The 12,095-nt window shown below is 42.9% G+C and overlaps 1 protein-coding gene across 3 annotated transcripts; it reads right to left on the bottom strand.

Moving 5' to 3' along the window:
- Nucleotides 1–1,375: 1,375 nt before the first annotated feature.
- LOC119308769 lies at nucleotides 1,376–7,058 on the bottom strand. 3 transcript variants are annotated; one of them, XR_005150278.1, is made up of 12 exons: nucleotides 6,184–7,054; nucleotides 5,936–6,096; nucleotides 5,595–5,655; nucleotides 5,455–5,520; nucleotides 5,277–5,362; nucleotides 4,699–4,756; nucleotides 4,283–4,492; nucleotides 4,006–4,071; nucleotides 3,630–3,709; nucleotides 3,438–3,556; nucleotides 3,237–3,360; nucleotides 1,376–1,827 (listed from the first exon to the last, which is right to left on the bottom strand). XR_005150278.1 is itself a non-coding variant. In XM_037584912.1 (11 exons), exons 1-10 carry the CDS (start codon nucleotides 6,955–6,957, stop codon nucleotides 3,442–3,444), a joined length of 1,677 nt encoding a protein of 558 aa, XP_037440809.1. In that variant the 5' UTR covers nucleotides 6,958–7,054; the 3' UTR covers nucleotides 1,376–1,827; nucleotides 3,438–3,441. The 3 variants fall into 3 exon arrangements, 1 of the variants encoding a protein (XP_037440809.1); XR_005150279.1 differs by lacking the exon at nucleotides 3,237–3,360 and having other exon boundaries at nucleotides 3,438–3,543; nucleotides 6,184–7,058; XM_037584912.1 differs by lacking the exon at nucleotides 3,237–3,360.
- Nucleotides 7,059–12,095: the final 5,037 nt, after the last annotated feature.

Below are 12,095 nucleotides of genomic sequence, written 5' to 3'. Positions count from 1 at the left end.
GCCATCTTATCCTTCACCATTATGACGGGCTGCACACTGGCGGAGCGGCGGCGTCGAGGGCGAAAGAGGACGCGGTGGAGAAGCAAAGGAAGAAGGAGAATGGGAACGCACTGTGCAAATGCATCGGCCTCGACGCCTTTTATGGGCCTACTTCCGAGTGGCTGACGCGTGGGCCCAAGCGATCCTGTCAAATCCCGCAACAGTCGTGCACCGGATATGTGGCGAAAAAGGTGGCGTGGAAATCGAGGCACCCCTGTCTATCCGTCCCGTTTACTGCGGCGCGCCCCGCCTTGCGCGCTTCCCCAAATTTTCGAATCCCGTGAGATCCGGAAACCGCAGTAACCAATCACGCCGAAGATTTCACACCATATCAGCACTCGAAGATTGCCAGCATAAGTTCACTCGACGACCTCTGAATCGATCAAGGCGACTGAAATGAAGCCGAAGTTTCAGCATGGACCTTGAACTCCGTATGAATGCTTGTGAAGCACAAGAGTCAAGGCAGGGTCAACTTTAACTTTCCTTTCACTCGGACCTCAATCCATTCGGGGGGTAATGACGATGCCATAGACCTAGGGTAGGGTCATAGACCTGACCTATACGCCCTACCCAAGGTCACTACCCTAGAAGCAAGGACATTCAAAGTATAGCAAAGAATACTGATTGAAGCCATCATGTGCAATCCGCTCGACCAGTCGTCTCACTCGGATACCCCCAATTTCACTCGACCTGGATGAAGTCATTCGACCATATAAGAAACCACTCGGAGTACAAAGACCTAGAATCACTCAGGATGGCAATGGCCAGGCGTTCACTCTGTAGTCTTAAAGATCACTAATAACACTTTATAGCTGGCGTTACCAGTAATGCCCCTATCTTAATGCACATTGAACCCCTGTAACGAAGGACGGCTGGGGTCCTGACGCACTCTATATAAGCCTCTGGGACAAGGGTTCGCATCCCTTGTAACACACACCCATATTCCAGTCTACCGCCTCAGGGCACCAAGACGTAAGGCTTTACCTCCTCCGAGAAGGGCCTGAACTCGTAAACTCATGTGTATAACCTCGCCGTAGCTAGGGCCTTGCCTCCTCATACGTACCCCCTACTCTTACTGTCAGACTTAGTACCACGACAAGTGGTTTCACCCAATCCATGCGGGTATTATCCCCAATAATCCCCTCAAAAACTCTAGTACTCCCTCCGTCCCGAAATTCTTGTCTTAGATTTGTTTAGATACGGATGTACCTAATACTAAAATGTGACTTGATGCATCCGTATTTAGACAAATATAAGACAAGAATTTTGAAACGGAGGGAGTACCAAACAAGGCCTCAGCATTTCGGCAGAATCCATCATTAAATTAAGCTGTTGGGAATCAAGTGAAGGGCCGCCCTCTTATTCCGAAAGAATTACTGCAACAAACATACATTCAGCAGACCAGCCAGTTCCACATGACACGACACAGCACACATGCTCATTCTACTCCACTACGCTATGAGTGACAGTAGTATCATGCGCGTATGAGCACGTCAGACCATGAACTGGTGCAGAATTTGATCATATATTTAGTTACAGAAACATGCCCCCAAAAAATGTAATAGTGCTATCTTTTGCTATGCCAGCGTACGTCCAAGACAGAGCGGGTTTCGTGTTGACTTCCGGTCTCACTTGGGCGAGGTTCCCAGTTCGTACATGGAAAGCCGGCAATCTTCATCCAAAACGATGTATAAATATAAACCTAAAAGAACCACAGTGCCACTATGATTGATCTCCTAGTTAAAATAGATGTCCACCTCCGGCGACCTGCGAAATTCCTCAGCCGTCCTGAAAAACAAACGGCAGCAAAGGTTGAACAGCCTGACCAACAAAGTATCACTCTAACGATACACAAATTTCCAGGCCAAGAGCTGAAGTATGCAAACGAATGCACTTTTATTTCTCTTTTAAGAGCACACAATGGTTATTATGTTTGTCTACAGACAATTTGGGTATGTTTAATTGTGGCCAACATATACCCTACCAATTTTTCGGTCATGCCCAAAAAATTGGTCTCTGTTTGAAACTTTGGATGGATGCCAAACTTTAAACATGCCAATGCTCCTTTTGCCTCTAGTGCATTTGTTCTTGCCAGCATAAGCCAAGCCATGGGCAAACAAAACCTTGACCAAACTGTTGCCAGACAAAATTTTGATATGTCAAACTTGGGCTCAAAGACTCAAACCAAACGCACCCTCCACCATTTCGTTTGTGGAATATGCAACTATGTACTGTAATACTGAATGAAACATCACTCGTTAGAAAATACTCCCTCCGTCCCAAAATAAGTGTCTCAATCTTAGTACAACTTTGTACTAAAGTTAGTACAAAGTTGAGACACTTATTCTGAGACGGAGGGAGTATGTGGCATGCAAATGAGGACATTAGAAGAAAAAAAACACTAGTGGGAATGTTAATACTCGTTGATGAGCTGAACCACTGTCTTCTTCCAAGTATTCACATTGAAGAAACAAAATAGGCATTCCTAACTCTGCACCATACTACTGATCCATGAAGACATCAAAGCCCAATTTTCTACTTGAAACGTCTATTATCGTTGGATCCCCATCCAGTGTATTCAAATGTTCCGTACTGTATCTGCCTACCAGGCTGAGTAGAAAGCGAACAGCGTGAGAATGATAAACCGGCACAAATTATTCTTACAACACAAAAACGAGAAAGGTGAGGCCATGATGGGAAGCTCAAGGGCAAGGAATCAGAGAGACTTATTGAAGATGAAGAAAAGGGCAAGGAATTTTTTTTATATGCAGCACAATTTAGCAGCTTCTAGCAAATAAATCAAATTAAATAGGAGATCAAGTGAGCACAAGGTAGGACACATTTGGAGGCAAACATTATGGCCAAACAATCACCAGGTTACAGGAACACAAACTACAGGGACAGTCGGTCTCTTTGACAAGAGTTTGTGGTTTGAAAGTGAGGTCCTCTTTAAAGGAAACGACTGTTGTTTGCTAATTACACTTTGCTTCATTTAATGGAAAATGCTTGATGTGGCATACTATATACGGCTGTGAATTTTCACACCAGATGATGTAATGCTACAGATTGAGGTAACCGATTAGAGGAAAGCTGAACATACGGAATTATTATTCAAATCTATAATGATCCACACATACTGGGTTACTAACTGGTTGAACAGAAAATAGCGAATGGTTATGACAGGTGAAAAAACTTACATGTGCATGTGAGTGATCGCAAAATCATATATGCTTCAAACGTTCTTATGAATATTATATAAGTCCATCAAAATCACACGTCAGTTCCACATTATGAAATTAACCTGTTTTTTCTTGGCATAAACTGTATAACAAATTTAGTGTAAGATCCCCACTTCAAGTTCAAATGAATTAATTGATATTTGGGAACTTCTTATATACCTTGTTACTTGTAGCCAACTTCCTTCATCAAGTGTCGATAGCTTCGCCCACGAATTACACGTTGCCATGAGAATGATATTGATTCTTGAAGGGTCAACTCTAGTCTCTGCTGAACAAGCCTTCGCATAACCACAAAAAAAGTGCCATAAGAAAAAAAAACATTTACAATACCACATAAGTTCAAGAACGCACCATCTAGCAAGACAACGCTGAATCCCACGTGTGATTGGTCGCACAAAGGATGGATCTCTCTGTTGATAAAGTAAGCCAACCTAGCAAACATCAAACATATAAGCATCCTATCATCAGGCCAATACTCCATCAGAGTTTGCAATGTAGGTAGTTTTAGACATTGACATGGCTTCCAAGGTGGCACTTTGACCATCTAAAATTGTTGATTCAAATGTATGCATTATAAAAAATATATTTGTATTTGATGATAGATCTGGTAATATCAATTTAGCTTTGTAGATGTTGCTGATGTTTTCTATTTCGATGGCCAAACCTAAAAATGTTTAACTGTCACAGATTCTACTATTGAGTATCTAATGTAAAATGATCAAAATACCTCCATCATGGCGACTGCTGCAGGATCATCCAATATTTCCAGGCTATCATCTGCTAGGTAATTCAACTACAAAACACACAAATAAGAACTCTAAAACTCTGGAAAACCACAAAATACATGATGTAAAATGAGAACTTCGCCTAGAGCTTTTGAATTTGAAGATATATTGTCTTATCATTTCAATCTAACTTTGTCACTTCCCCTATTATGTGACATCCATATTTTTGTTACTGTAGAAATGCAATTGCCTGGGTAGTAGAAGGAAAGTAATAGTTACCCCAAATTCTGTGTTTACATAAGACTGAACAAAATCCATCAGTTGAATCTTTGCCCACTTATAGCACATGTCAGGATTGTCAGCCCGTGGATGTCTCCAAGGCGCACCAAAAGACAATCTGTTCTCTGGTACTTTACCCTCGCGTACATCAGAAGCAAACTTCTGCACCATACTTAATGCTGTTTGCATTGCGGGATTCACAACAGATACCTGGTGAGCAGAAATGGAACAAAGGTCATGCTCGTTTACCTCTTATATTGGCTGCTTTCTCCTAGTTTCGATAATTAATGCAACAGTACACACTTTCGATAAAAGAGCAGATCTACGAACTAGAAATAACTAAAGCTTTCCAGGATGAGGAGAATGACATCTCATACAGCATAGGTGCTTCAGCTGTGATTAAAACATTTACTTACTTGCAAGTGTGCCAGGTATGTGTCAATAATTTCCTCAATGTTTGTGTCATGCAAAACCCTGCAATCAAATGGATATTAAACAACAATAGCAGTAACATGAAGTATGAACGCATGGCAGTGTCCAACAGACTGAGGTTGATGCTCTTAATATACTATGTTTGGAATCCTTAAAATATGATGAAACTCTGCCACTCAATAGACTTAACTGCAAACTATTAACCTGCTGAAGATTACTACCTCCATGAGGAAATAGATGATGTCTGCAATCACACTTCTTTAATTTTGACTGATGATATATAAAGAAAATATTCAGATTTGACATGCAAAACTAGTACTATTAGATTCGTCATTTTATAATATTAAAGTTAATCAGTTTCTTACTAAGATATTTGTGTGGGATGAGAAGTAACAGTCAAAGTTGTATGTTAGAGATTGCCCATGTCTGAAACGACATGGATTTAAGAACAGCGGAGTGTTATTTTTGAAAATAATAAGGCTCAAGGACTAAAGACTTCAAACACTTCCGTTGTAAGCGACAGTTTATAGAATTAATTGATAAAAGCGGTAATGCTACTTACTCTGGGTCATTCGCCTTTTGCTTTAGCATATATATCTCACATAATTGTCGTGGGTTTGGTCCAAGAAGCTCATCAACGACTTTCCACTATAACTTCAATAAACATCAGAAGGAAATTATGCACGCAGTTTGCACAACGGAGAAAAGAAATGGAATTAGCAAGTATAAAATCTTACTACCTCCTGTTCACTGAAGAACTCAGAAACCATATGCAGCTTAGCTTCTTGTGGTGTCCAACCAAACGTCTGTGGTATAAAGTAATCATGACTTTAGGAAAACGAGGAAAAAGAACAACTGTCCAAAAGTAAACTAAGCATACCTCACGAGAAATGAAGATATTAGGAAAACCAAAATCGACGAATGCTTGGGAAGAATAGTATCTGCAAAGATTTCAAAAGGAATATTAATTTTACCAATTTACATGGAGAGTGTTCTTAGCATTTGAATCAACAGATAAATTGTGCATTCGTAATGTGGATAGTACAACAAACCAACAAAGTAGGTCAGACCCTTATGCTAAGGCAATACAAATTTCTCAATCTTGTTGCAACTCGCAAGTCTTTGAGCATTCATTTAGTCTCTATGCATTCTATTCATTCCAAGTAATGCAACATTCATCAAACATAGCATGCAGAAAGAAACATGCAGGCAGACACTTACCCATCTGAGGTGGACATAATGACCGGTAAGCACTGTTCATTAGCACCGAGTGCTATCACCCTCCAAATGAAGCTGTCATGGTACACTGCTGCGGGTACCATTGTATCGTCCTCGCATGTCGCCTTCCTCAGGGCATCAACGTTGTTCAGCACCAGCTTTGGCTGCAAATCAACAATGTCATCACTGGCACACTGCCTCACATTGTCCTCATGAACCCTCGCACCAACTGAAATCACACAAAATTCTACCTGGAAAAAATCCTCCTCGGCTGCGCCTGACAACACATCCAGCAAGAGGCATGGCCAGTCTGTGGCCGAATTGGCCAGTGGACGGGAGAACCGGCCTGTCCTATTCATCTCCCGCACCGCCTCCTTCCTCCACCCCTCCTGCATCCCGAGAACTTCCTTGGCCACACGCAGCGCCGCCATGGCCTCCTGCATGTACGCCCTCTCCTCCATGGAGCAGTTCGTTGCCTCCCCCTCACCAATGCGGAAGGTGGGGTCGTCACCACGGGCCGAGGAGGTTGCAGCTAGGACAGCCCTTGCCCAGAGCACCGGAACCGAGTTAGTGCCCTGGCCGCGGCGGGAGGCAGGGCCCGCGAGGCGAGAGAGCACGGTGTGGAGGCCGTGGGACCGTGAGAGCGCGGCGAGCACGTCCTTGGAACCGACGGCACCTCGGAGTACTGCGGCGCGGGTGAGTTCCTCCAGCGCGGACTCGAGCCGGAGGCGGAGGGAGGGCAGGGAGGGGGGCGTGTCTGAGAGGAGAGACCAGGGCGCATGAGCAGGGGAACTGGGAGAGGGGTGGAGGAAGTCGACGAAGGCAGCGTAGTGCGGGGGCTCGGACCACTGAGGGAGGAGGCGGTTGAGGAGGAGCGTGGACTTGCCGACGCCGCGGGGGCCGTGGAGGAGCAGCGGCTGCGGCACGCGCGGGTGGAGGGCGTGGTTGTGGAGGACGGTCTCCATGACCGGCCGCGGGATCACACGCCACGGGCGGCCGCCTGCCCTGGCGGCGGCGGCAGCCATGGCGAGCGGCGGCGCGCGGAGGTGGTTGCAGGGTTCTGTGGGGTTTCCGGGGAGACGGGTGTGGTGGTGGTTGTGAACACGAATGGAGCGACAAAGAGAGTCAGATGGGATCGCGAAGTTCCGGGCCGGGCCAGGCCGGGCAGGAATAACACCAGGCCTGGTTATTTTCTTGTGTGGGGCGCCCTATGAAATAGGACCGCAATAGGCTAGTTAACGAGCGTTGAGCGCTCCTAACGATCGGTTCGCGAGCGCTTCGCGCGTGACAAGTGTCGCGCGCGGAGCGCTCCCGCAAAAGAAAAACAGCTGGCGCGGTTGGTTCTTGGTTTTTCCTTTTCGGTTTGTGGTTTCGTGCGTTTTGCAGTTTGACCCTCGAACTAACATAATTTTTCGTTTTTTCCTTTCCGTGCGATTAAACAAAGAAAAAACCAGTTTGCACGGGTGGTTCCCTGTTTCCCTTTCGCGTTTCCCTTTTTGTTCCCATTATATTTCCGGATAATGGAAATTTATGGGGTAGTTACGGGTGGAGACTACCAACGCTATCAACTGTGAACTTTTAAGTAAGGAAGAAACAACAACTATTTAACTGTACTCCGGCGCGAGGGAACGTCCTGCTCGCCTTCGGCTCGTTTAATTTTTATAAACATCTTGAAGGGGGGGCATAGGTCGAAGTGTGTGTTGGTCGTGCAGTGTGCTGGTTCGTGCGGCGCGTTCTCCGTCGTCGTGTGACACGGCGCCTCCGGCGCGAGGGAACGTCTTGCTCGCCTTCAGCTCGTTTAATTTTCATAAATATCTTGAGGGGGGGGCATAGGTCGAAGTGTGTGTTGGTCGTGCAGCGTGCTGGTTCGTGCGACGCGTTCTCCATCGTCGTGTGACACGACGCCTCCAACGCGAGGGAACGTCATGCTCGCCTTCGGCTCATTTAATTTTTATACAACAGGTCGTGCAAAAGGCAAGCTCCTTTGTTTCGAAAGGCACGGGTTTGAAGCATGTGCAGTCACGTCTGCTTAAGAACTATGTGCGTGCATGCACATTTGTGCATCCTACCAAGGCATTGGTATATTGTCTCCGGAGGCACGGGTTTGAAGCATGTGCAGTCACGTCTGCTTAAGAACTATGTGCGTGCATGCACATTTGTGCATACTACCAAGGCATTGGTATGTTGCCTCCGGAGGCACAGGTTTGAAGCATGTGCAGTCATGTCTGCTTAAGAACTATGTGCGTGCATGCACATTTGTGCATCCTACCAAGGCATTGGTATGTTGCCTCCGAAGGCACGGGTTTGAAGCATGTGCAGTCACGTGTGCGTAGGAGTTAGGCATGGTTGAATCTCTAGAGGAATGTGCGTGCATGCACATGTGTGTATTGTGCGAAGGCATTGGTATGTTGCCTTCGGAGGCACTGGTGTGAATCATCTCCAGTCACGTGTGCATCTTAGCTAGCCACGGTTGAGGCGCTCTTCGTATGTGTGTGTGTGGATATTGCCCGGAGGCATGGTGACCCAGACTTTGGTGGCACAAGGCCATGTCTCTTCTGGAAGCACGGGAGGGTGGTCTCTAGAGTCACACGTAAGGGTTCGTTTTGGAAAACACTATTGTCGTACAAATAAGAAGAGACACTGTTGTTTATAGTGTACTGGCACTCTCTGATGATGTTGTTTTTTCAACATGAACACGCAATTTCTAACTACATTACATACAAATGTGAGTTAGTGATAAACTTTTTTGTCGCGTCTTCATAGAATTAGCCTCGTGGGCTAAATCAAAACTTTTAGTCTTCATTCTTGCTGAAGATCTTGCTAATCTCGTCACCCATTTCACTAGTTTTGACTTCATTCATCTTGCTACTTAAGAGAATGTACATTGCCTCTGCCCTCCAGTCTTCGACCTCATCCTGTGAAAATTTTGCCGAGAAAAGAAGTATATTATTAGAGTTGGTGCATAAAAGTTGTTTATAAGTAAATATATATAGACTTACAGTCAAATCTTCCAGATCTTCGACGAACTTTTCACCATTGTAGAGGAATGCAAGCTTTAAAACAGCAAATGGTGATTCACCTTTTTCTACCACTGGAACATCTTGCGCGGTTTGAATCTGCCATCTTGTTTTCTTTGCATTCATTGTTTGTTCAATTATGGTGTTGAAGACTTCTTTAATCCTAGGCACTTGGGAATTGTATTTTGTAATTGTTTTAATATTGCAACTTTTAAAACTGAAAATATTGTTATGTATAAATGCTTACGATTGCCGACTTATGAGCGTGATATTCCTGAAACTGTCTTTCTCTTTCTTTTTGAGCATCTTCATGTTTCTGAAGAACTTCACATACTTCATCTGGACGCAATTTATCAATATATATCTTTTCTTTCTCAAATTCCTCTGGAGTCACTTCTCGAAGATCAATAATGTGAACTTTGTGTTTGTATTTGTCCAGCACATATAATACGTAGCGGTCGTTTCTTCTCCATTGGAATGAATATCTACATACAAAAAACTTTTTGGTTTCCTCACAGTTTAATATAAAGTAATTTGATAGAACGCATATTTTGTGATTTTGTCGTGGAGGAAAGGGATGTTACCATGTTTGCTGTTGAGAGCTTTTTCCGTTGATTTTCTTTGAGATACATGGGAACCAGCTGATTCTTTGTTTTTTGCAATTCACTTTTAAATTTTGCAACACTAGTTTTCTCTTTATTTAATTTTAGTATATGCTATACACAATAATTACGATGAAAAAAACTATTAGAAAAAAGAGTTGTTTAACAATATAAAAAGAGTATGTGTTGCAATATACAGAAGATTTTGCTTTTTAAAAGTTTACCTCTGCAAAGTTTGGGCCTAATAATACTTTGTCACTCTCTTTTGAATCTTGTCTGCTTTCTCAGATTTCTGCTATGTCATCGAGCACCCTCTTTTTCATATGATGTGGTATGTTCGTTTGTGCTGGTCTTGGACCAAATACAGCCTTCAGTTGGGCTCCAGTAAGCTGCGTGCTTTCACTGTCCCTACGGATGCGCCTAAATTTAGTCTTGCTGCGGCAGGGAGAAAAAATAATTTTGGAGGTCATGGACAGTGAGAAATAGATTTTTACATTATTTTTCGCCTCTGTCCAAATTATTTTGAGGTGCAACAGAAAACAACTCACTTTTTGTATTCCTTCTGCCAGTTGTCGCTCATGACTAGTTGGAAGAGGTCGGACGCCTCCTTTGTCTGTTGAAAGTAATGAGAATGTTTTGGGTATGGATTGGTGCTTCATCTTTTTTTCCTTTTTGTTTCATCTGTTTCTGTCATCGGAAGCAAATATATAATGTGTAAGCTCTCGTGATACAAAAGACATTGGTCAACCGTTGGATGGGTAGGTCATTACAAAAATAGAAGATAACCGGAAATGATTTTCTTACCTTTGTTGGTGGAAAAGAAGTTTGAAGTTTCTGGTTTGAATTCTTTGATTCTTCCAAGTAGTTGCTCGCACTTTACTTGGTTTGTTTCACCAAATATGGCTGTAAAAAGGAACTCTGGTTTCCACTCGGCATCTACATTGCTTTGCTGCATGAAGGTCATCGGATATTCTTTCATTTTTCTTTCATTGGATAATTGAAGTATTCAAGTAGTGCTGCTTCGGAAAATTAAAATTGTTGCTCTCGTACTATTAACTTACATCGAAATCCTCATCATCTTTTATGAAATCAATGCCATTCCAGTATTTTGCAAATTGAACCATGAAGTGTCCGCATTGGGTACCCTTCTGTTTTGGCACGCAAACTCTGTTAGGTGTTTCTGCTATCCTCGACCAGTTTGGTTCACTATTGGCTCGTAGTTCCGCTTCGCCGTAATGCTTCTTCATGAGTGTGTGTATCCTTTTAATCTATGATTATGGTTTGGTTTTATTGTTAGATTTTGCCATTAAGGAAGGGATTGCAGGAATTGGAAAACCAATTAGAAAACCAAGGTTGAATTGACGTACCAGTTCTGGGTGATCCTTATGGTGTGTTTTCCATGTAGTTTTTCCGTCTCCCTGTCTGTAATTCAGTGAGTCAAGTATGTTGATGGAGCTCGTGTACTTGTTAAGCACGTATAGTGTGAAGTGTTTAGCTGTGTTGTGAGGTATCATAATCTGCGGTGTTTGGAGACATGGAGACAGAGTGAGTTAAAGTTCATTCTTGCCAGAAGAATTAAATGACATGTAAATGTGCAATCTGTAGGAAGAATGAATTATGTTTATATATTTCTATTAACTTACCAGCTTTTTCTTTAAAAGTTCCTTCCCTGTTACAAGGGGTGCAAATTGTTTCAATGCTTCGTCCTCATTGAATTCTGCTAGTCCTCCTTCTTCTCCAGTATTAATGTCGAGCACAATCTGCGACAAAAAAGTTTTCTACTTTTTAGTTCAATCTTTGTAATCACTGAAATGATGCAAGTGTTTTTGTCAAATTGGACTTCATACGTTTGCAAATTCTACGGGAAGTATGGCTTTATCGGTTGTGTTGTATTGTTGCTGCAGTGTCCATTCTTCGAACAATGCATTTGCGATGGAGCCCTACATCTGTCCTTTATCTCCTCTATGTAGTTGTTCCATTATTTGTTTTCCTGTAATCCAATCGGGTCGCTTCGAGCTAATATATACGTTTAGTCTGCAACAGCAAGAAAAAGTTTATACATTAGTTAGGTGGGTTTAAAAGGGAGCAACATTTCTTTGTTTTTTTGTTGTGACCAGAGAAAGTAGTTCCTCTCCACATTCTTCCTGTCCTTCTTTGCTGAATAGGTATTCATGAAGTGCTCTGGCTTTGTTCATATATTTGAAATCTCCTGGGACAAAAGTAGAAATCATGATTTTTCCATGGATCCTGTTTGAAGGCTTTACCGGCCTCTTCTTGACCGAGATTTTCTTGTCTGGGCTGTTTTCAGATGATTGAGGCATTGAATGTTTTCCTGATTCTTGCTGCAAGATTGTCAAATATTGTGTGGCATCTTTGTTGAATTCACAACTTTCATGGTCATTCAACCATGTTTTGATTACATCGAATTTATAGCCCATCTTTACATACTCGTTGTATTCGTCTAGTTGGGGTGGGGTAAGGCTTGAAAGAAATTCTTCAACTTCTTCATGCTTTTCCATTGTTTTGGGTTTTAGGAAGTCTAAA

This window comes from Triticum dicoccoides, chromosome 5B, assembly GCF_002162155.2.
Source record: "Triticum dicoccoides isolate Atlit2015 ecotype Zavitan chromosome 5B, WEW_v2.0, whole genome shotgun sequence".
NCBI lineage: Eukaryota > Viridiplantae > Streptophyta > Magnoliopsida > Poales > Poaceae > Triticum > Triticum dicoccoides.
This window is presented reverse-complemented; position numbering and strand designations above follow the sequence as displayed.

Excerpts from the sequence above, each read along its gene's own strand:
- LOC119308769 (XM_037584912.1), bottom strand. The coding sequence starts at position 6,957 with ATGGCTGCCGCCGCCGCCAGGGCAGGCGGCCGCCCGTGGCGTGTGATC. Across the intron at positions 6,097-6,183 it reads CCGAGGAGGATTTTTTCCAG|CCAAAGCTGGTGCTGAACAA; the intron begins GTAGAATTTTGT and ends GTTGATTTGCAG. Across the intron at positions 5,521-5,594 it reads ATATCTTCATTTCTCGTGAG|ACGTTTGGTTGGACACCACA; the intron begins GTATGCTTAGTT and ends TTTATACCACAG.